The sequence below is a fragment of the Acanthopagrus latus genome, chromosome 5, assembly GCF_904848185.1.
Source record: "Acanthopagrus latus isolate v.2019 chromosome 5, fAcaLat1.1, whole genome shotgun sequence".
NCBI lineage: Eukaryota > Metazoa > Chordata > Actinopteri > Spariformes > Sparidae > Acanthopagrus > Acanthopagrus latus.
In genome coordinates this window covers 21130763-21152121 of record NC_051043.1, presented here as the reverse complement: position 1 = coordinate 21152121, position 21359 = coordinate 21130763, and the positions used below count along the sequence as shown (strand labels likewise).

Here is a 21359-nt window from a genome sequence, read left to right as displayed (position 1 = left end):
TGATGTTGCAGCTGGTAATAGTGGGGCTCATCTTCATTACTGTATGCATATACTGCTGGGTAGTTTTGAATCACCCCACAAACAAACTTTGTTATTTAGGTCTAATTATATGTAAACTCGGAAAAAAAAATGTCATTTACACCCAAGTAACCAGTAATCCTATATGCATTTAACATTTACTATCAGAAACATGTGCACTTGTAATCATTCTTAGGACAAATTTTACATTGCTGCATGTGGAGCTGACTGAAATCTGACTGAAATTTACACCTTCAGTTAACATTAATCCTTGAAATTCATTAGAAATTAAGAACCCCTTGAAATAGGGAGTTTCTGAGATACTTCCAATGTCCTATTAGACGCCTCTGCTTGTGTGTGTGGTGTGTGTGTGTGTGAGTGTGTGCGTGTGCGTGCGTGTGTGTACTGTACATGTGTGTGTTCACACTTGACAGTGGTCTTTATCAGTGAGTCCCAGCTGGCGGTAACACACGCACTCTGAATTTCAGAGCAACTGTAAGAAACACAGTCCTCTCCCGAAGACAGGCAGCCCTGAAGGTAAATGACTCTCCTCAGTCCTTAATAAGACTTAACTTCTGACATTAAACCCAAATACTGCATTTAAATCTTGCTTTTACTTTTATGTATGACTACCAATAATCTATTGATTATGCAACATAAATAAGATTATAATCAGGGGTCATTATCCTGCATTGAGCGCTTTTACTATTAATACTTTGGCGAAATTTTCTGGACTATATTTTTAGGTAAACAACATTATCATTGCAGCACTTAAACTTCTAACAGACCACACACAATTGTATATACATATCAGACATGAATAGCAGAGGTTTTATGGACTTACAAAACATCCAAGAGAATGCTATGTGTTGTAAAATAAACAGAAAGTAGATAGTCAGCTGGTTATCTGAACACATGATGTAATATTCATGTTATGTTTCTTATGTGGTGTTTTTATTGAACTGTATAATCTAAGAGTTTGTTACTAAACTACTGGTAAACCACAATCTAATTTAATATTATTCTGTAATAAATCACACATAGTATCACATACATAGTTATATACGAATACTAGACACCACAAAGTACAGCCTCACAGTGAGAAACAGTGAAAAGTCTCTTGTTGGACTGCATTAGTTTCTATCAATCAATTTAATATCCAACAGGTGTTGAAAACCATGTTATTTAATACATAACATAAGAGAGGTTTTTATTAATGAACACAAGAAATGTAAGAAATGGATAGCATGATGTATTTTATCTGTATTTGAAAAACACTGGTCAAAAGTTGAGTCACTGCATTGACAGTAAGCTTTGCTACATTTACTGTCACTTACACACCACTCATCAGTTTGGAATAGAGGCATTTATGTGAGGTTAAGCGTGCATACTCCTTCTAGTAACAGCTGAAGGAAGTCTTTTTAAGCCTTGAATAGAAAGTATACAGTCAAGAGCCAGACAGTAAATGTGGGAGTATTTCTGTAATACCAGTGTTCCCACACATTAGTGTGGAATCTGCCAAAAACAGATACTTCAACTGTCAAGAGATATGAAGAGCACTGGCAGCTTACAATTTCCACTCCTTACAGTGGAACCAATTTCAACACACGACGCAGTTAATCTCAATGAATCTCTTCTCTTCTCTTCTCTTCTCTTCTCTTCTCTTCTCTTCTCTTCTCTTCTCTTCTCTTCTCTTCTCTTCTCTTCTCTTCTCTTCTCTTCTCTTCTCTTCTCTTCTCTTCTCTTCTCTTCTCTCCTCTTCTCTTCTCTTCTCTTCAGTGTTTGTTTGCCATGAAGGGGCTCCTGCTCCTGGGTCTCCTCCTCTTGTTTGGAGGTCAGAGGTCATCAGCTTGTCCCCACCTTTGCCTCTGTCGCGGCACTCGGGTGGATTGCAGCGGCAGGTCTCTCACCTCCTCCTCGCTGCCGTCCAGCTTCCCCTCCGGGACCACCGAGCTCCATCTCCACAATAACCAGCTCGCCAGCCTGCCTAATGGTCTCCTGGAAGATCTGACCTCCCTCCGCTCTGTCTCCCTTCATGGTAACCCCTGGTTGTGTGACTGTGGCATCCTCTACCTGCGCGCCTGGCTGCTGCGTCAGCCCGCCTCTCTCAGCTCACACCTTGGTGTCAACTGCAGCTCCCCTCCCAGCCTGAGAGGGAGGCTGGTGGTGTATTTAACGGAGCAGGAGGTGCTGGACTCCTGCCACTACTGGTACTGTGACCTGGCTCTGGCCTCGCAGGTGTGTCTGTTTGTGTTTGTGGTGGTGCAGGCGTCGCTTCTGGTGGTTCTACTCATATTCCTGAAGAAGTTCCAGAGGCTGTCCAAAGAGGCGAGGAGAACCACAGAGGAGAGCTACACAGACGGCGAGGGTTTGAGGGAGAACGAGTACTCGCATTTAAAGTGATCGTTTAAGACAAGGGGGGAAAAGAGATCATAATCCTTTGCACACTGGATAGAAAATGTCTCTGACAGGCTTTTGTGATTCAAACTATAATTATAAAGATTTTTATGCACAAGAAAAACACGAATAGATTAGTAGAGGAACCCTTTTTTAAGATACAGGTGCTTCAATGGGCATGAGTGGAAGAGTTTGAAGTATGAAAATAATTTGAATCATGTGTGTCCTGATTCCAACTAAACACCAAGTTGTTCTGCCAGCTTATGATGGCCCAACAACTCACTAATGTTGTTCAAGTACATACCACCATATACCATGGTTACAATACAATATTGTCAATATTTGAACAGGATCCCTAAATTATGTTATTTAACAATTGTTCAGATGTTTTGGTTGAAAAGTAGCCTTGCCAGAACTATGTTAATATCTACAAACACATCACTTGTATCTCTGTTCTGTAGTTTCTCATCAGTCAAATGTTGAGAGTCATCACACTTGCGATAAACTCTTTTATTGACCCTTTCTGATCCAAAACAAATGCGGTTAAAATACCACATTTTAATTGATTTTTTTTAAAGGATTCATGTGGAGGAAAAACTGGTATATAAAAAAGAATGTGTGTTTGTAAAAGCATGTATAGCACGTTGAGATTTGTTATTTGAGGTCTTAAGCAATTAGAATATTCTGAAGATTGAATGGTTATGTCTGAAGTACCTCATGAATTGCTGATGAGGTGTTTGTGTGTGCTGATATCTGGCAATTGCATATGTTTATCAGATCGCATTGTACTTATTTGCCATTTTCTATTATGATATTGTGCAGTTTGCTGATTGTGCCATGTTTATTGTGTGGTTGTTTTTCTTGATTTTGTCCAATAAACTCAACAAAAAAAAACAAACAAAAAAAAAGGTCTAAATTGAATGTTCCCACATGGTATGGCAATGTTGTATATTTTTTCCCCTATATTTTTAAAAAGGAAATTCATGCATTTTAGATGAAACTGAAAAATAAACGTAATGGAAAATACATGCATTGTTTCTCCTCAGATTTTTTTCCTCAGAAGTGTAAAGATGTTGCGTCATGGGTTGATATTTAGATCTTTTTCTTTAAGTTCAGTGATTTATTTGAACAGACACACTATTGGAACTATATCTATAACAGATACACAACCTACAGAACAACATTCGGTCATTAATGATCATTCACAAACAATAAAACATGTTAAAACACTCCAACTACCAGCTAGGGATTATTTTTTTCTCATTTGTGTGCGTAGCGGAACCCTTCTGCGGAGAAATTGTTTCAGCGGCGGACAGTTTTAACCGACGTACCTTCATATGTTTACACGTGAGGTTTGTGCAGGGCTGTAACATCAAACGTCAAGTCATTAAATCTCCAATGCCGTTGTATGACTCGTTTGAATAAAAAGGTTTGTATTTTATATTATTTACAAACATTTATTCGGTTGTGTAAATTATGTTTATATCGTAATTTTTAAGGTAAAGTTAGCTAGTTAGCTTTTAGCAAACGAGCTAACTTAGTAGTAGTGAAGTCGTTTACTTGCTGGCAGTAGTTCTAACATTACAAGTGATCGGGTGTATTAGTGATTTATATACACACTTTGTTATTTATTGATTTACAGACCTGCATTTAAAATGGGAAAACTGAGGAAGAAACACAACTGGAAGGGAAGACATCAGAGTGACACTCAACAACCAGCAGATGAGGTGAAGACAGATGTTGTGGTTGAACTGCAAGGTAGGAATTCATGAATTGGACAATAATTTTTGCTCCTTAGTATTGCCTTTAAGTTATTGCAGTTTGAATGTGTTGTCTGTTTGACTTTGCCTTGAAATAGTCTGTGGACTTTGTTTTCATCAGATGTGGACAGACTAAAAGGTGTAGATGAGAGCAACGCTTTGGTCCTCCCAGCCAACAAAGCAAAGAAGAAGAAAGCCTGGGTGACACCTGTGTCCACCAAAAAGCCTCTGACAAAGAAGCAGAGGAAAGAGCTGCAGACGGTCCTGGAGCGCAAAGAAAAGAAAGTTCGGGTGAGTGACACATTGATGTTGCTATTTCAGACAAGACGTGTGTGTGTAGCTTTAAGATGAGAGGGAAATCTCTAACCAGGCTTTTTAAAAAGAGCTTAGCAACTGCCAACAAATTTGAGACACAGGATGAAATCACAACCCACTCACCTGTCATTTTATCTGACCTGTCCAGAGAGCAGACATCCTGAGCAAACTGGCAGAGGTGCAGGTTCCAGAGTCTGAACTGAAACTGCTGTACACCACGTCCAAACTGGGAACAGGAGACAAACTTTACCAGAATAAACAGTAAGTGCGCCAGTGGAGCATATTCAGCTAAGATCAACAACGATAAACGTGTCATTGGAAGTTACAGAGTAGGTGGAATCAGGGGTTTTATATTTCTGGGTTGTTTCCAGGTCATTGGATGAAATAAAAGATGGAGACTCAGCGCCAAAGATCAGCAGTGTCAGTGGAGCAAACAGAAAAAGGAAATGGAAAGTCGAAGAGGATGAAGAAGAGGAACAAAAGGCAGAAGAAAGTAGTGATCTGGACACTTCTTCAGAGGATGATGACGACGATGAGCAGGTGGATAAAGACAAGAATGAGACGGCGGAGATGAGTGAATCAAAGAAAACCACCTCTCTTAGTCAGGAGGACAAACAGGACGTAAAGGAGGAGCAACAAAAAACTGAAGAAGATGAACAGAAAGAGAAGAAGACTTCAAACCAGGAGAAAGATCAAAACAAGAAGCTGTCACAGCCGGCTGTCTTCATTCCTGTCGACAGATCACCAGAAATACAGGTGTGTGACCTCACTGTGTATGTTTAAGAGAGTAATTGACTAAATCTGATACTACAGTTATTACAATCAGAAGATATTTTTTTTGAGGGTTAGCTTTAAGTGTTTTTCAATCTGTTGCTGTAGGAAGCTCGTCTGAAGCTGCCCGTGCTGGCAGAGGAGCAGGTCATCATGGAGGCAGTGAGAGAGAACCCCTGTGTCGTCATCTGTGGAGAGACAGGAAGTGGAAAGACCACTCAAGTGCCTCAGTTTCTGTATGAGGCTGGTTATGCCAGGTAGGTCAACCTCTTAATGTTCCTGCCCTTAAATCTTTCAGTGGACATTTACCTAGGAAAATGGTTTAGATGTGGATACACGTTCATGTGCTGTATTATGTGTTTGCCGTCATCTTCTGCTTTCGGTTTGCTTCCTCCAGTGGCAGTGGAATAATCGGTATCACAGAGCCAAGAAGAGTAGCAGCTGTGAGCATGTCACACAGAGTGGCCAAAGAGATGAACCTGTCCACACGGTAACAAACATTCACTTACCGTAAATATTTAACATAGTTAAAATGAAATCAAATCCATTATTTTGGTTGTTTAACCCCTTTGTGACAAGCTAGAGGACTGTAGACTTAAATTTTTTATGTGTGTTCAGGGTGGTGTCCTACCAGATCCGATATGAAGGGAACGTGACCAGTGATACCAAGATCAAGTTCATGACAGATGGTGTTTTGTTGAAGGAGATTCAGAAGGTATTATCTTTACTCCCCACTTAGTAATTCAATAAAGTATAGCAAACAGACAGAGAGAGTGATGTGAAGTGTAACATTGTTTATCTTGAGTCTTTGTCGCGAAGTTAACTCCACTTTTTCACATCATTTTCGGAAACAAACATTTGCCTTCTATTCACACTAGTACAGCAAATTTGTATCCAAGTTTTCAGTTTCAGTTTGATGGGCTTAACTGAAACTGTAAAACAAATTTCTTATTTTCCTTTTGATTGATCACAACAAAAGAAAAAAGATTTAATGATTCATATGAGCGCTTATTGCACAATCGCAGTCAATAGTTGACTTGTAATACATAATTCATTATGTCTATATGAACTTGATGTTTCTGCAGTTTGTCAGTCTCTGTTTTGTCTCATAGGATTTCCTGCTCCAGAGATACAGTGTGATAATCATTGATGAGGCTCATGAACGGAGCGTGTACACAGACATCCTCATCGGACTGTTGTCCCGTATTGTCCCGCTCAGAAACAAGGCAAGAAACTCTTCTGTGTTTCATGTCTTTGGCATGGGATTATCATTCACTGTGTTTATTACTTTCAAGTTAATATTTAATCATTATATCACTGTAAATGCATTTGTCTTCATGTCTCTGCAGAAAGGTATGCCCATGAAGCTGCTGGTCATGTCGGCTACCCTGCGAGTGGAGGACTTCACAGACAACACAAAGCTGTTTCGGATTCCTCCACCCGTCATCAAGGTGGACGCTCGCCAATTTCCAGTCACTATACATTTCAACAAACGCACCCCGATGGAGGATTACACCGGAGAAGTTTTCCACAAAATCTGCAAGATCCACCGGATGCTTCCTCCAGGTGTGCACACGAAACACACAACAGATTTTAAACTTTTTTAGTTTACAACCTACAGGTTGTTATTCAAAAGTCATCAAATCGTTCAGTAATATTTAATGACAAAAAGTTGTCTGTTTCTTCATTTTTACATATCACATGATCAAAAACCTTTTATGTTTTACTGTGTCTCAGCTAACTGATACCAGTTTTTCTCATCTAGGAGCACAAAATGAAACTAACCAGAGTTGCACGTTTAACATCCAAATAAACCACTCCCGTTAAATTAAACAACAGATCAATACAATAATGATAGATGATATAAGAAATCCTGGACTCATTTATTTGGGGGGATGCAGAGAAAATGGTGTAATATTGTTACTCACTCAGATTAAACTGAATTGTTCTTTTTTTGTTTGAAGATAATGGGGTGGGATGCATGAGGAATTGCAAATTGTTATTTGATTTGCAGTAAAAACAGGACAAACCAATGCCTTGTCTCTGTCGTTCAGGTGGTATCCTGGTGTTTCTGACCGGTCAGGCAGAGGTTCACAGTGTGTGCAGAAGACTGAGAAAAGCTTTTCCCTTCCGGAAGGGTAACACAACCACTGGTGAGTGTAACACACACCCGTTGACCCTCCTTACACTCATATGTCTCAGTGTTTTTATATATGTAAATTATTTTATGTTCAGGTGAAGATGAGGAAGCAGACACCTCAGAGGCAATGAGGAAGTTTAAGAAGGCCAAACAGAAGAAACCTGTTGTAAGTCTGCTTTCAGCAAAATTACACCAAAGCCACCTTGCTTCTCAACAGATATTCATGTGTACACATTTAAAGAGCATCATCATCATCTCTGTCACCAGTCTCTGCCCCGAATTGACCTAGATAACTACTCTGCCCTCCCTGTGGATGAAGGCGATGAGGACAGAGAGGCCGGGATCGGAGATGAGGAGGACGATGGATCTGATTTGGAAATCGGAGATGATCCCAACGATGCAGGCAAGATACTCCAAATGAATAACTCTTCACATCACATGTATTTCAGATTAGTGTCCTAACTAATTCTTCTCTTTGTCTTGTCTGTGTAGAGGAGAAGGCGGACCCCTCTATTCCTCTCTATGTCCTCCCTCTGTACTCTCTGCTGGCTCCAGAGCAACAAGCTAAGGTGTGATTAATATCACGTTATCAAAAAACTAATACAATTTTAGAAGAAGTTTGGTTCTTAATGCAATAAAACGAGATTACTTTTTTTTCCTTCCTAATCATTTACATAATTTAAAATGATGATCAACTCAAAGATTGAATTATCATTTCGAGTCAACATGCAGAAACCTGTCAGTACAGTAAAAAAAAAAACTGACTGTGACATCGTATGTGTGTGTCTGTTGACTGCAGGTGTTCAGGCCTCCTCCGCCTGGTACCCGTCTGTGTGTCGTAGCCACCAACGTGGCCGAGACGTCTCTTACCATTCCTGGCATCAAGTATGTGGTCGACTGCGGCCGAGTTAAGAAACGTTTCTACGACAGGGTGACTGGAGTTTCCTCCTTCAAGGTCACATGGACCTCACAAGCCTCAGCCAATCAGAGAGCAGGCAGAGCAGGACGAACAGAGCCGGGACACTGCTACAGGTCAGGACTTTAAAACTGTGTTACAATGTAATTACACAGTTGTTGTCTTTTATATTTACAGATGTCTGTCTCTGTTTCTGTCATGTTACTGCAGGTTGTACTCGTCTGCAGTGTTTGGAGACTTCAGTTTGTTCTCAGAGGCAGAGATCACTCGCAGGCCTGTGGAGGACCTGGTTTTACAGATGAAAGACCTAAACATAGATAAGGTCAGAAAAAAATGAACAGCTCAGACTTACCCGTCGACCTCTGAGTGAAATGCTATCAAATCAGAGAAAGAAAGAGTCTTCTCTTAAAATCAACTTATTATTTTCTGCTCGTGCAGGTGGTCAATTTTCCATTTCCCACGTCTCCATCTGCTGAGGCTCTTGTTGCAGCAGAGCAGTTATTAGTCTCATTGGGAGCTCTGAAGGAGCCGCCTCGCACCGGACGGTAACCCTCTCTTTACCTGCTGTGACTGATATCTCAAGCTTACATGGATTGTATTGCATAATTATTCTAACTTATTTTAGTTATTTGAAAGAATGTTTAGTTTTTGCCCTTGTATGTAGACATTTGAGAGTATAACAGTACCATTTATTCTGAAAATGTCCTAGTTTATCTATCATGACTAGACAAATTATTAGGCAATTCTGAGACATAAATCTTGTTCCAGTCTGAAAACAGTTTATTTATTCTTTTGTTCTAGAGTGAAGGACATAGAGCAAGCGAGACTGAGCTGTCCGATCACCCCCCTGGGCAGAGCCATGGCCTCATTCCCTGTGGCACCTCGTTATGCTAAAATGTTAGCTCTCGGTAAGCAGCAGGATTGCTTGCCTTACGTCATCGCTGTGGTAGCAGCCATGACAGTCCGAGAGATCTTCGAAGACCTTGACAGGTGAAGAAACGTGTTTGCTCTAATGATATCTGATATAGATGAGCAGATGTTTTAAACTGGCATAAGACATGTAGCATCTTTACATCTTATATCCCCGCCATATACCTCATTTTTTTTTATACTTGTAACACATTTCTATTTCTCCTCAGACCTGCTGGAAGTGAAGATGAGAGCTCCAAGCTCAATCAGCGTCGAGCTCGGCTAACCCAAATGAGAAGATTGTGGGCTGGACAAGGAGCGTCACTCCTGCTGGGGGACCTCATGGTCATGCTGGGTAAGCTTTTAGTTTACACTACTGGACAGTATTGTGCTATAAACTGTGGAAATGGTCAGTGTGGTCATATGATGGTTCAAAAACGTATATTCACATCAAGTATGTTGATAGGGGTAATACCAAATTTCTGTTTATGTGACACCAGGTGCGGTTGGTGCTTGTGAATTTGCTGGTTGTACTCCCAAGTTTTGCGAGGACAACGGTCTGAGGTATAAAGCCATGGTGGAAATCAGGAGGCTCAGAGGACAGCTTACCAATGCAGGTACACCCCCACACACACACACACGCACACACAAATCACATAATGTCAAACAAAATGGAAGATGATTGTTCTGTCTGTCATCCCAGTAAACGCAGTGTGTCCAGAGGTGGGAGCCTTTGTGAATCCCAAGATGACTCCACCGACAGAGCACCAGGTGGTCTGCTTGCGGCAGATAGTTCTGGCCGGACTGGGAGACCATCTTGCAAGGCGTGTACAGGGAGAAGACATACTGGACCCAAAATGGAAGAATGGTTACAAGGCAAGTTGCTCTGAGGACTGTAGTTATGATTTAGATGAGTCTATTAATCACTCTCGACTATATCCTCAATATGTCCTCCTGTTTTTTTGTTCATAGACACCTCTCATGGATGAGCCAGTGTTCATTCATCCCTCCTCTGCACTGTTCAAAACACTGCCTGAGTTTGTGGTCTACCAGGAGATCATGGAGACCACAAAGATGTACATGAAAGGTAAATGAGCTTTGTGAAAACACAGGATGTGGGATGTGGTGTGTGATAGTCACAGTTCCCTCTCGGTGCTGATCCAGAGAGCTGTTTGGAGTGAAGTTCCTCTTGGATTGGACTGTTGCCACTGCTATTAAAACTAGAGTGACAGACTGATGGTTCCACATGGTGAAATATCTTTCATATTTGTCTTGGAACAGGTGTGTCAGCAGTAGAAGCAGAGTGGGTACCCCAACTTCTGCCTCAGTACTGTCATTTCAGTTCCCCACAGGAGTCACCATCACCGTGGTTCTGTTCATCCACAGGCACCATCAGATGTCACCGTGCCAGCACCTTCTGTGAGTTTTGTACAGTTGAGCACCATCTGTGTGTTTGTGCCGAAAGGTGTCACTGCCTGCATATTTCTAATCGCTGCGTCTTTCCTGCAGTCCGTGTCGCTTGGCAGCTGCCAGCAGTTGAGATGGAATATCCAGATGGCTTGGAGCGCTACAAGCTGTTTTCCAGGTTTCTGCTTGAGGGACAGGTACTGCAGCAAAACCTACCTTAATCTTTACGCAAGTTTCAAGTGGCCATGAAGGCTTGAATTTGAACAGTCCTTACCACTGTGAAAGGTCAAATTAAATTTGATATTCATTAGCATTGTTGGCCTTGGTAATTAAGCCTCCTCCCTTTTTTGTTAATTTGGATACCCAGTAGTTGTTACCTAGGGAATAAAACTACTTACCCCGGGGGTTCATATTATTATATAAAGAATGATCAATGAAAATATGTACAATTTAAAATAAATAAATAAAACATTTGCCCGACCAGAAAAATGCAGTAAAGTTAAATATGAGTAAAAAACACGTAAACATAAACCTCAGATCTGAATATGAAATCCAAACCTGCCACAAACAACAAGCTGTTAAAATGAACATTTGCTTTGTCTTGTTTGCAGGTTTGTCCTAAACTAAAGAAGCATGTTGGCCACCTTCTGTCAAACCCCTCCATCATGGTGAAAACATGGGCAAAGTATGTTACACATGCACACACACGCACACACACACACACACAGAGTTCTTCCTGTTTTTACTCCATCAATCAGCAAATTAACGTCATTTAATAACTTTTCTCTTATCCTTGTGTGTCTGCTCCTTTAGGCTCCAGCCCAGGACTGAGGCTTTGCTGGGAGCGCTGGTATCAAAGAGAGTTGACTGCAGAGATACTCTCCACTCTGTCTGGAAAACTGAAGATAAATGTGAGGGTTTAATGCCATTGCCTCATTAGCTGTCTTGTAATTTGATCTCGTTGTTTCATTGTGTATTTTTTCTCCTTCTACAGTTCTGTTGTCTGCGTACTGCCAATGGTTACCTGAAGCACTGCACCAAGAAGTAGCCAAGAGTTGGCCTCCAATATAAAGGCTTACATCTGAGAAGAAGGCAGCAAATTATATAACTTGACTGGAGACCTGTGTTGTTTTATACTTTGTAGTTTTTCACAGTCAGGGGGCTTCTTCGGCCCTTTCCGTTTTAAAATGTTTTGTCAAAGTGCATCTACAATACCACAACACTGCCTTTTTTGCATTTTCATATTTTATACACTGCATCTATGACATGTACAGTTTTTCTCAGCCAGAAATTATTTCAACTGGTCTTCTTTAATAACTTTTAACTTGTTATCAGTGTGCTGCTGTCAGTCATGTATGTCTGATTTGGTCTTCATAAGACTCATTAAAACTGTGTGGCTCTGAATATGTTTGGTGTGTCGTGTATTCATGCTGCATGTATTTGAAACTGTGGTTGATAATTATTAATGGGGAGCTCTATTAACACATCACACTCAGTTTATAGCCAGTATTAATCAGAATAAATGCTAGCCAGAGCATGAAGACAAATTGTGTTAGTTTAGGCCTGTGTTACAAACTGGTGCAGTGGAGTCACAGACACATGCACACTTAGCAGACAGGCTAATGAGAAAATTAGTTATTAGTTATTAGCATTAGTTGAGATTGAATGTTCATTTTTATTTTTATATACTTTTATGGGATGGAATTTTCAATTATTATCATCATTTTTATAGATACAACTACAATCAATATTATCATGATCAGTAACAATAATAACAGATTCCTCCAGTATGACTATACAAAAAACATTTTTATGATTGGCCTATGTATCTAACTTTAAAAATCATGCAACACTTGGTTGTGTTTTTATTGATATAAATAAATACATCAACACCGGGCAGAAATCCTCCTGATTATTGCACACAAATTAAATAAATAATCAAACAAAAATAAAATCTGTAATGCATAAATATTCAAGAATGTATATTATTCCATTGGGCTTATATGATTGGCTAACTTATGTCATGTCGTCATTTCCGTCTGTCAGCACGTACACTTCCGGAAGAAGCGGAAAACAACAGTGGAAACTCGCAGCTTATCCAAATTTTCGCATTCGAGAAGAGAAAGAGACATTTTGACTTGAGCCCTTTGACGACAGAAGACCCAGACTGTCGACATGGTGAGTGGTACTCTGATTTTGCCAAACGTCGACGATTCATACACTGTCTTTCAAAGCAAATCTTACTTGGAGCTGTTTAGCTAGCGAGCGGCTAACAACAACATGACAACAGCAGAAAGGTGCCCTGTCACGATGGAATTAAAGTCTTACGTGGATGTTAACAACTCACATAAAACATAATGAAGGAAGTGTGTTTCATTATTTCATTTGCTCCACAGTTTTCCTTCCACGTTTTCGATCATCCGATGTCCCGGGGATTTCAGAACCGTTTCTCCACTCAGTATCGCTGCTACTCGGTGTCGATGCTGGCAGGTCCTAACGACCGCTCCGACGTGGAGAAAGGAGGCAAAAGTAAGCATGATTATTTATTCCTGAGAACTTCATGTAAACAACAGAATTCGTTGATTCCGAGAATTGTTTTGAGTTTATTGTATTGGATACTCCTCTTTGGATAACATTTTTAAAACACACTTTCTGCCTTTCACCTCCCAGACTCGGTCATTATAGTGTTAGTGTGATAGTGTGTATAGAGCAAGAATAGAAGTATACTGTCTGCTACAACCATTTGGTTATAGCGATCAATTTCTCATTATTTCCTTAAGTGGGTCCACTTCATTTATAATTATGAGCTAGAAAATCACAAATTGTTAAAATTCACTCATTCGTATATCTGATCTGTTGCACAACATTTAACTGGCTTGGAAGGTGTTTACCTGATCTCGTTCGCTGTGTCTCAACTAATCATAACCTTTCTTTCTTTCAGTCATCATGCCACCTTCAGCTCTCGACCAGCTCAGTAAGTAGAAGTTAAATTAAGCCCATCGCCATTACAAAGGTCTTGTGTGAACCTTAAATCATCATAATCTTTCTGTACCTTTCTCCTCCTTTACCCTCTACAGGCAGGCTTAACATCACCTATCCAATGCTGTTCAAGTTGACCAACAAGAACTCAGACAGAATGACTCACTGTGGTGTTCTGGAGTTTGTGGCAGATGAGGGAATCTGCTATCTGCCACACTGGGTGAGAAGCTTACAAGTTTAATTTGTCACAGAGATTGAACTGAATTCTGTTATCAGTAAGGGAGGAATTAGGAACAGGTTGATTACACTGTATTTAGATTATATGCAAAGAGAGTTAAAGTACCAGTATAACATCTAACTAAAGATGAATTTATACAAATACAATACGATTTTGAGGAACTGAGAGGACAGAGATGAAATCAAACATGTTTCTTATTGTGTCTGAAATATTCTCTTACTGAAATTTGCTTCATTTTCTTTGCTGCAGATGATGCAGAATCTCCTGTTAGAAGAAGGCGGTCTGGTCCAAGTGGAAAGTGTTAACCTTATGGTGGCCACTTACTCAAAGTTCCAACCACAGAGCCCTGACTTCCTGGACATTACAAACCCCAAAGCAGTGTAAGAAATATCACTTAGAAATCTTTTATATTTATATTTCTTCACACTTTGTGGTGAACTAAAATGACCATGCAAGTTGTCACTCTATTACAGGCTGGAGAATGCTTTGAGAAACTTTGCCTGCCTGACAACTGGTGATGTCATAGCTATCAACTACAATGAAAAGGTAAACCAGTTTATGTGAATACATTTTTGTCCTAACTTGTCTTTTATTTATGCTGAAGATCTTTGCTAATGTGTGTGTTTGTTTCAGATATATGAGCTGCGAGTAATGGAGACCAAGCCAGATAAAGCAGTGTCCATCATTGAGTGCGATATGAATGTAAGGCCCTCCATGTTTGCATAAAAAATGAGCTACTCAAATGTGTTTTCCAGTTCAAATGTTTACTGACTCTGATTCTCAGGTGGATTTCGATGCTCCTCTGGGTTACAAAGAGCCTGAACGGCGACCTCATCACCAGGAAGAACCAACAGTAAGGATCTAAACCATTGAAAGCAAAGTACATTTTGTGCTCTGAGCAATTTGATAAAAAAACTATTTTGTTACAGGAGGAAGAGGGAGATCCCACAAATTACGCTGACATGGATATGGGATTCAGAGTGAGTGAATGTTGCTGTGTGTTAGAGACAAATCTTTGTTGTCATTTCTGCTGACAACTGGGATAATTAGAGCTAACTGACTTCTAATCTGTTTCCTTACTTTAGGCTTTCACTGGATCTGGCAACCGTTTGGATGGTAAAACAAAGGGGATTGAGCCCAGCCCTGCTCCTCTGAGTCCAAGTGACATCAAAAGGTGAGAACATGTCCAGTGTGTGATTGATGTAGACATGAAGTTAATTATTGTAACATTTAACTATTCAAGATGATGGCAACTATACAACTATAACTGTATAGTATAGTATGGCAAGGAATAACAGAAGTCTAAAATGTTTGTCAAGGGTCCTTGGAAAGCAGGTGGGAACACTAATCTGATGTTTTTATTGCCAAACCAAGACTATCTCCACAACCATCTGACATTCCATCTTTAAGTTTCACCAATTCCAATGTGATCTTGGTTGTGGTGTGACATAATCAGCTTATAGCAGCTTTATCAGATTATTACTTGTTTGACCTTGCAACCAAATGCAAAATTTAGCAATGGTCACACCTCGACTTGCAGCATCTGATAGCCAAGATGTGAAAAACTTTTTTTTTTGCTCAATGTGACATTAATTTACAAGATGGTCACACTGTTTGCAGACTATGAGTGTTACCTGTTTAGTCTTATTGTACCACACATCACTGGGTATAGACCCATTCTACCAGAGTCTTGAGTGTAAAATTGCAATTTAACTTGAATATTTCATCACACAGAGGCATTCCCAACTATGACTTCAAAATTGGCAGGATCACCTTCATCAGGAACTCGAGGCCTCTGCCCAGGAAATTTGTGGATGATGTAAGAAATATGATGGGTTTTTTCATATGTTTGTAAATATTAAACTCTGCTGTATTTGCAGTTCTGTCACACGCTTTTCCATTTTATGTTGTGAGTCATCCTATTGATACATGTATTCCATTCTCTAAATAGATTTTGTCTGACAATCTCTTTTTACTCTTCTTAGGATGATGCCTTGAACAGATTCATAGCTTTCTCTGGAGAAGGACAGTCACTACGCAAGAAGGGCAGAAAGCCTTGAGGACTGGCTGATGTGCACAGACTCATCATATCTATTGTCACCTTCAAAAGCAAAGTGGAAAAAAAAACTTCTGATGCATTGGGCTTTTTTCTCCCTGTCTCTTTGTGTGAGAGTGAGAAGTGTGAGTTTTGCTGTTGAGATGATATGTAATTAAAACTCTGACAGTCATCTTTAGCTCAACAGAATCTGAGCTGCATAAAATGCTATCAGCTGTAATTTGATATTCGCAGGTCCAGGGGGAATGAATTGAGCCAGGCATAATAAATTATATCACCACACAACCAACATGAAGAAGTTAAGTATTGTTGTAATAATTATAAGATTTGAATTACCTTTGCCTTTGAGCATATTCCCCCGTTTTTTCAATAATTGTTGCATTTTTACAGTTCACCTTAAATATGCTGTTTTCAGAGCCCCATTTTGATTATAAAATGGAGCAATAAGATCTCTATAATTTTGTTCTCAATTATAAAAACTTTAATTTTATGTCTGAGGGTTTTTGAGTTTTGGAATAATTTGCGATGGGTTTCTCACTTTTCCTGGTTTATTTATAGACAAATAAAGGACTGTGTTTTGAAAGTATTACGTTGTAGTGTACTATTATTTTTATGTGCATGTTTTCATGTGCATGAACTACTAAATGAGTAAGTTACACATAACATAATAGGATGATTTTGGATTAATCATTTTTGCTTGACTTGAGTTGGGAACATTTATTAAGGTGTAAATGGATGATTAGTCCCTTTTCCAGTTGTTATTAGACTAAATGTAATGACATGGATACAATTAATCCCACCAATAGATGGATGATGGACAATAGATGGAAAAGAAGAAATGTTAACTACAGAGTAACTTTCAATAGATTTTATTTCACAAATATGGTCCCTACAGTTTTGGCATGTTACATTCGTGTGCTTTATGCTTGCTGTTCAAAAGTATCAAGTATTTTCAAAGTAAGTCCTTCAAATTTGTGCGGTTGCGCTTTTATTGTGAAATGCAATAGAACCGGAAGTTGTCCCTTGTCATATTAGCTCGACTAGCAATGGACCGGTCTGGAGAAACGGTGTGGAGGGTAATTTATCCTAAAAATGTACTATGAATTACGTTGTTAGTTTATTATCCTGATTTCATTTCAACCGATTAGGCCTTGTTAGGCCTGATAGAGACCGAAGAGGGCCACATCTTGAACAAATATTTAGGAAGGCGATTAGCTATCAATGCTACATTGCAAAAGTAACGTTAACCTTAGCTAGCATTCAGCAATGTCAGACACACCAGGAGGTTTTAACAGAAACCCTCAGGCACTCATCTGATTCATAATTTACTTCAAAGATGTAGCTTTGCAAGTACGTTTGAAAACTACATGTAAAACGTGTTTTTGTAAGGTGAGGTAAGCCACTTTGCAAACTGAGGAAAACCATAACGACCTCAGGGAGGTGCTGTTAAAACACTATGTTACATTTTCCTTTCCCCCCTCTATCTAATTTAAGCTAAGTGAACAATCTAGCATTGTAAAAAGCGTTCAACAGTATTAACTATAACAGCCAGTGTACTGATAGTGGACGATTTATTAATGCTAATATACCTAAATCAAGAGTTGTATTAATATTACTTACATGTATTTGTTTCTGTTCACCATGCCATGTCTTTCCTTGTCTTGAGTGAGCTTGGAATTTCAACCTCACTTAAGCAGATAACATAGCCAGACGCGCAGGGCCCTTGGATCTTGTTAAGTGTTATCAGTGAATTTAAAGTTATGCAGTTCTTCACGACAAACACAACAGTAAGGTGTCAAAATATAATTCGTACAAGCTGGTTTAGTGATGATTCCTGCCTTTTCTGTTCGTAGACACCCCGGGTATGTGATGACTACTGGAGTGAATTCAGACATTGTAAAAGCTTTTGGAATCGTTTTCACAATTATTACGCTTTCGGTGCCGCCCCATCCTGCCAGCAGTGGAAAGAGGACTACAATAACTGCATAGAGTGGGAGAAATACAGAAGTGCTGCTGCCAAGGTTAGGCTGCCATAAATCACATTGTTCAGATACACTATCCCTGGTGTCTGAATGTCTTAAAGAATACATGTAAACACTTCCAAAATGTCTTGAAAATGAAATAAGTGATTTATGTCTTGTATCTGTATTGCAGGAAGCCTTGCAGACAAGTGAGAGGAACAGAGTGGCAGAGCAGACAAAGTTCACCCCATTGTGGAAACTGAGGCAAGGCCCTCCAAAAGACTGGCACCTGCCTCTGAACCAGGGAAAGCCTGAGGACTCATGAACTGTCATAATTAACCTGCTGTGGCCAAAACAAAGTGAAATGAAGACATTGATATTCTTGTCAATGATGGACTTAGTGAAATTGTTAAGAGCCACATGCTGGAGAGATTGTACATCATTCATTTCCATCCCAAGTTCTATTCAGGGAGCTGCTACATGAAAACTCATGGCAGCAGCATCTAGTGGTCGATAATGAGGATGACAGCGTGTTTTCAACCAGTGAATTATAATATATAAGGAAGTGTTGTTTCTTGCCAACTGAAGCACAACTACAAATGCCTTGTTTTACGAAAGAAAAAGGCGATATTGGCTCAAAGTAATGAAGGATCTGTTGTGCATAGTTGTGATATGGGTTAAACTCACAACGGGTCAGATTTTGTCAGCATCACACAGGAGAGTTGGCCCTTGTAAGCTTGTCAGCAATTCACAGTAACATTGAACACATTGTCAACCAAGGTAAATGTGGGTATTTGACATAGTAGACACTCCTCTGTGATTATGTGATTACATACAACATTATCGATGGATTATCTGTCAGAATTCAAATTTGCAGATTTAATCTACACAGATCTGTACATTGGCAGTTTTATGCCTTACATAACTATGGGTGAAATAACAAAGTTTTATTCCAAACAAAATGGCTCAATAAAAAATGTTTTTTTTTTTTATTCTACCATTCTCTTCTGGTATGTTTTATTCAGAGTTGAGAAACTGAAACAAAACAATTCAATGCATAACTTCCATTGAAGTTGTTGCATGTGATGCGAAAATGAAAAAACAGCGGTGACTGTACAATGCATGAAAACATATATAAAGCAGCCTCCATACCTGCACATGCAGGCTGTTGTAAGGCTGCATCTTGGTTTATTCAATCAGGTACAATCAAGGACAGACACTAAATAAATGACAATGCACACAGGCTGCACAACTACTGTCCTGTCCATCACTGCGTGTAAACTTTAGTGATGTCCGTGTATTTTCCTTCAGGCGCTTCAAACTGAGCAATCGGTGGTGTGTGGGCGGGACCTTCATGAGTGAAGGGAAACAAAAGGGGGTCTGGTTTCAGTGCTGCTTGGTACAGCTCCTCAGATTCTAATTTCAGCTCCTCCAGTGCTTCCCTCTGTGCCTCTAGAGCAAGTTCAATAGCCTCCATTTCAGCCATGTGCTGGTCCTGCAAGAACAAAGTCAGATGGGCACATTAAATACAGCCCCCCCCCTAAGTGCACATGAAGGAGGGCAAGGGTCAGACTGACATTTTCTATAAAAGCATTAGTGATGGAGGCGTTACAGTTAAATGGTGACCTTTTTGTATCGACACCACTCCTTCAGCATCATGGCTCGACGCTCACTTTCTTCAAATGACAGCTTTGGTGCAGAGCGTTCCCTTTGTAAGAGAATAATAGACACCAATTAATAGCATTTCAAAGAAAAAAGGTACAGTAAGTCATCAACAGTCAAATTTTATATGAAAGCATGCCCATAAAATGTTACATTTAACATTTAATACATAATTTTAATTCTGAATAAATAAATACTAGTCAGTCCAATATTGTAATGTCAGGGATCCATAATGCTACAAGTTTGTCTTTAACCCACTGTTTGGAATTGCTAATAAGGACTTTGCTGCAATCTTGTCCAGCAACGGTTGTAGTATAGATTATGTCAGACATATCCCAAAACACTGTTCTTCATTAATGCATTTTTAAGAGATTCAATAGTTCAGATGAACTACATCGCTAGCTGGCCACAAAAGCAACAAGTTTTTTTAGAGCATTTGTTGACAGCAAGAAAAATAATGAATACAGCTCCCTCATTCAAGATCGAATGCCAGCACAACCAGCAGTACAGTGCGGTAAACAATATCTCAACATAAATCTGACCTGATTACCTACAAATGACAGCGTGTACAACAATGAAATGAGCTGTACCTGGTCTCATCCAAGCATTTGGCTGGAGTAATGAAGTCCTCTATCGGGATGAACTCGGGTGGAACCTTCTCCAGCCTCTTCAGCTTTTTTTTCAGCCTCTCTCTCGCCAGCTGCTCCCTTCTTGGGTCCACTTTCTTCTTCTTTTTGGGCTCCGCTCTGAAACATAAAGTACAGCTCTTTGTGATATTCAACTAGAAGATATTTTCAAATAGTTCAATTATGATTAAGTGCACTGCCCACAGACATACAGAAACAGAATAGTGCAGAAATAATACTTGTCCCAATTTTTTTTCCCTGTGCACCTTAGTTTGTTTTAAATAGTGACAATTCAGGTGTTCAGGTAATTTATTTAGCTACAGTGCTGGTTTCAGCTCCTAAAATGTAAGTTTTTTTTAAAAATATGTTGCTTTTCTCCATTAAACATAATTGTAAATCAAATATTCTTTAGTTTGGGATCGTTTATTAGAACCAAAATGCTAAATAAGACATCACATTGAATTCGTTTTTGAGCAATAAGTGATAAACAGATACATTCATCATCAAATCAACCAACGACTATAGTTTTTGAAGGCGATTTGGGGACAGTGCTTATGTGTAAGACAAGAGCCACACCAGATATGCAGTAAAATGCAGGCTCTGACTTACTTAATACTGTGTATTTGTACTGCGTATCATCACAAACAATTCCTTAGGCCCTCTGGGTAATTGGTGTAAAATGCAGCCTTGATCATACCTCAGTGGAGCAGATGTCTTCAGTGTCATTACTGGTGCAAACCAAGGACTCTGTACAGCATGGTGTTGTTCTCCCAACAGGACGCTGCAAAACATACAACAATAAAGGTCAAAACAAGCCCCACAAGGCTGTTTGTCAAGCATAATTCATTTATTAGCATCTCTGTACTGGATAACCTTAGCTATGTTAGCTTTACGTAGCTAGCACAGCCTTGTTCGCTACCAGAGAGTTCACGTCGTACTATTTACGCTCACCTTGACGGAGCGGTCTGTCGAGATAAAACCCTGCAGAGGCAGCGCGATAGAGCCGCAGACATGTTTCCACTGTGTGTTCCCTCACAATAAACTCATACTCCGTTTCCCAACAACAGAGATGTTCACATGTAGTTACATATCACTTTACTTGCCCCCTTGCTTGAGTGACAGAACACACGTGTCGCGGGAAGATGACGTAGTCGAATGGTCGCATACAATTTCATGCTCGCATTTTCGAGCATTTTGTTTGCGA

At 39.7% G+C, this 21359-nt stretch overlaps 5 protein-coding genes across 7 annotated transcripts; 4 read left to right on the top strand and 1 right to left on the bottom strand.

Annotated features, from left to right (window-relative positions):
• The first annotated feature begins 455 nt into the window (after positions 1-455).
• gp1bb (glycoprotein Ib platelet subunit beta) lies at positions 456-3443 on the top strand. The gene is made up of 2 exons (XM_037099138.1): positions 456-555; positions 1798-3443. Exon 2 carries the CDS (start codon positions 1810-1812, stop codon positions 2419-2421), a length of 612 nt encoding a protein of 203 aa, XP_036955033.1. The 5' UTR covers positions 456-555; positions 1798-1809; the 3' UTR covers positions 2422-3443.
• A 243-nt stretch (positions 3444-3686) lies between these two features.
• Positions 3687-12037, top strand: dhx37 (DEAH (Asp-Glu-Ala-His) box polypeptide 37). Its single transcript, XM_037099137.1, has 27 exons — positions 3687-3844; positions 4058-4173; positions 4297-4466; positions 4639-4751; positions 4862-5246; positions 5370-5518; positions 5659-5751; positions 5880-5976; positions 6374-6487; positions 6611-6827; positions 7316-7414; positions 7497-7567; positions 7669-7804; positions 7894-7970; positions 8201-8433; positions 8528-8639; positions 8756-8862; positions 9119-9307; positions 9457-9581; positions 9727-9843; positions 9930-10102; positions 10199-10313; positions 10508-10645; positions 10736-10830; positions 11245-11318; positions 11447-11544; positions 11628-12037. Exons 2-27 carry the CDS (start codon positions 4071-4073, stop codon positions 11702-11704), a joined length of 3477 nt encoding a protein of 1158 aa, XP_036955032.1. The 5' UTR covers positions 3687-3844; positions 4058-4070; the 3' UTR covers positions 11705-12037.
• A 617-nt stretch (positions 12038-12654) lies between these two features.
• On the top strand, positions 12655-16492 carry ufd1l (ubiquitin recognition factor in ER associated degradation 1). The gene is made up of 12 exons (XM_037098199.1): positions 12655-12811; positions 13030-13162; positions 13575-13607; positions 13711-13832; positions 14100-14230; positions 14324-14396; positions 14484-14552; positions 14635-14703; positions 14780-14830; positions 14936-15024; positions 15585-15669; positions 15836-16492. The coding sequence occupies exons 1-12, from the start codon at positions 12809-12811 to the stop codon at positions 15908-15910; spliced, it is 933 nt and encodes a 310-aa protein (XP_036954094.1). The 5' UTR covers positions 12655-12808; the 3' UTR covers positions 15911-16492.
• Positions 16493-16873: 381 nt separating this feature from the next.
• Positions 16874-18738, top strand: c5h22orf39 (chromosome 5 C22orf39 homolog). 3 transcript variants are annotated; one of them, XM_037098202.1, is made up of 3 exons: positions 16874-16982; positions 17760-17927; positions 18061-18738. In XM_037098202.1, the coding sequence occupies exons 1-3, from the start codon at positions 16953-16955 to the stop codon at positions 18190-18192; spliced, it is 330 nt and encodes a 109-aa protein (XP_036954097.1). In that variant the 5' UTR covers positions 16874-16952; the 3' UTR covers positions 18193-18738. The 3 variants fall into 3 exon arrangements, with proteins under 3 accessions (XP_036954097.1, XP_036954096.1, XP_036954099.1); XM_037098201.1 differs by having other exon boundaries at positions 16916-17000; XM_037098204.1 differs by having other exon boundaries at positions 16924-16973.
• Positions 18739-18985: 247 nt separating this feature from the next.
• Positions 18986-21324, bottom strand: mrpl40 (mitochondrial ribosomal protein L40). Its single transcript, XM_037098200.1, has 5 exons — positions 21107-21324; positions 20853-20936; positions 20120-20275; positions 19494-19575; positions 18986-19362 (listed from the first exon to the last, which is right to left on the bottom strand). The coding sequence occupies exons 1-5, from the start codon at positions 21166-21168 to the stop codon at positions 19135-19137; spliced, it is 612 nt and encodes a 203-aa protein (XP_036954095.1). The 5' UTR covers positions 21169-21324; the 3' UTR covers positions 18986-19134.
• Positions 21325-21359: the final 35 nt, after the last annotated feature.

Excerpts from the sequence above, each read along its gene's own strand:
- mrpl40 (XM_037098200.1), bottom strand. The coding sequence starts at position 21,168 with ATGTCTGCGGCTCTATCGCGCTGCCTCTGCAGGGTTTTATCTCGACAG. Across the intron at positions 20,937-21,106 it reads CGACAGACCGCTCCGTCAAG|CGTCCTGTTGGGAGAACAAC; the intron begins GTGAGCGTAAAT and ends TATGTTTTGCAG. Across the intron at positions 19,576-20,119 it reads AAATGCTTGGATGAGACCAG|GGAACGCTCTGCACCAAAGC; the intron begins GTACAGCTCATT and ends TCTCTTACAAAG.
- dhx37 (XM_037099137.1), top strand. The coding sequence starts at position 4,071 with ATGGGAAAACTGAGGAAGAAACACAACTGGAAGGGAAGACATCAGAGT. Across the intron at positions 4,174-4,296 it reads TGTTGTGGTTGAACTGCAAG|ATGTGGACAGACTAAAAGGT; the intron begins GTAGGAATTCAT and ends TGTTTTCATCAG. Across the intron at positions 10,831-11,244 it reads GGTTTCTGCTTGAGGGACAG|GTTTGTCCTAAACTAAAGAA; the intron begins GTACTGCAGCAA and ends TCTTGTTTGCAG.
- gp1bb (XM_037099138.1), top strand. The coding sequence starts at position 1,810 with ATGAAGGGGCTCCTGCTCCTGGGTCTCCTCCTCTTGTTTGGAGGTCAG.
- ufd1l (XM_037098199.1), top strand. Across the intron at positions 13,833-14,099 it reads TCTGCTATCTGCCACACTGG|ATGATGCAGAATCTCCTGTT; the intron begins GTGAGAAGCTTA and ends TCTTTGCTGCAG. Across the intron at positions 14,553-14,634 it reads TCATTGAGTGCGATATGAAT|GTGGATTTCGATGCTCCTCT; the intron begins GTAAGGCCCTCC and ends TCTGATTCTCAG.
- c5h22orf39 (XM_037098201.1), top strand. The coding sequence starts at position 16,953 with ATGGACCGGTCTGGAGAAACGGTGTGGAGGGTAATTTATCCTAAAAAT. Across the intron at positions 17,001-17,759 it reads GGGTAATTTATCCTAAAAAT|ACACCCCGGGTATGTGATGA; the intron begins GTACTATGAATT and ends TTCTGTTCGTAG. Across the intron at positions 17,928-18,060 it reads ACAGAAGTGCTGCTGCCAAG|GAAGCCTTGCAGACAAGTGA; the intron begins GTTAGGCTGCCA and ends TCTGTATTGCAG.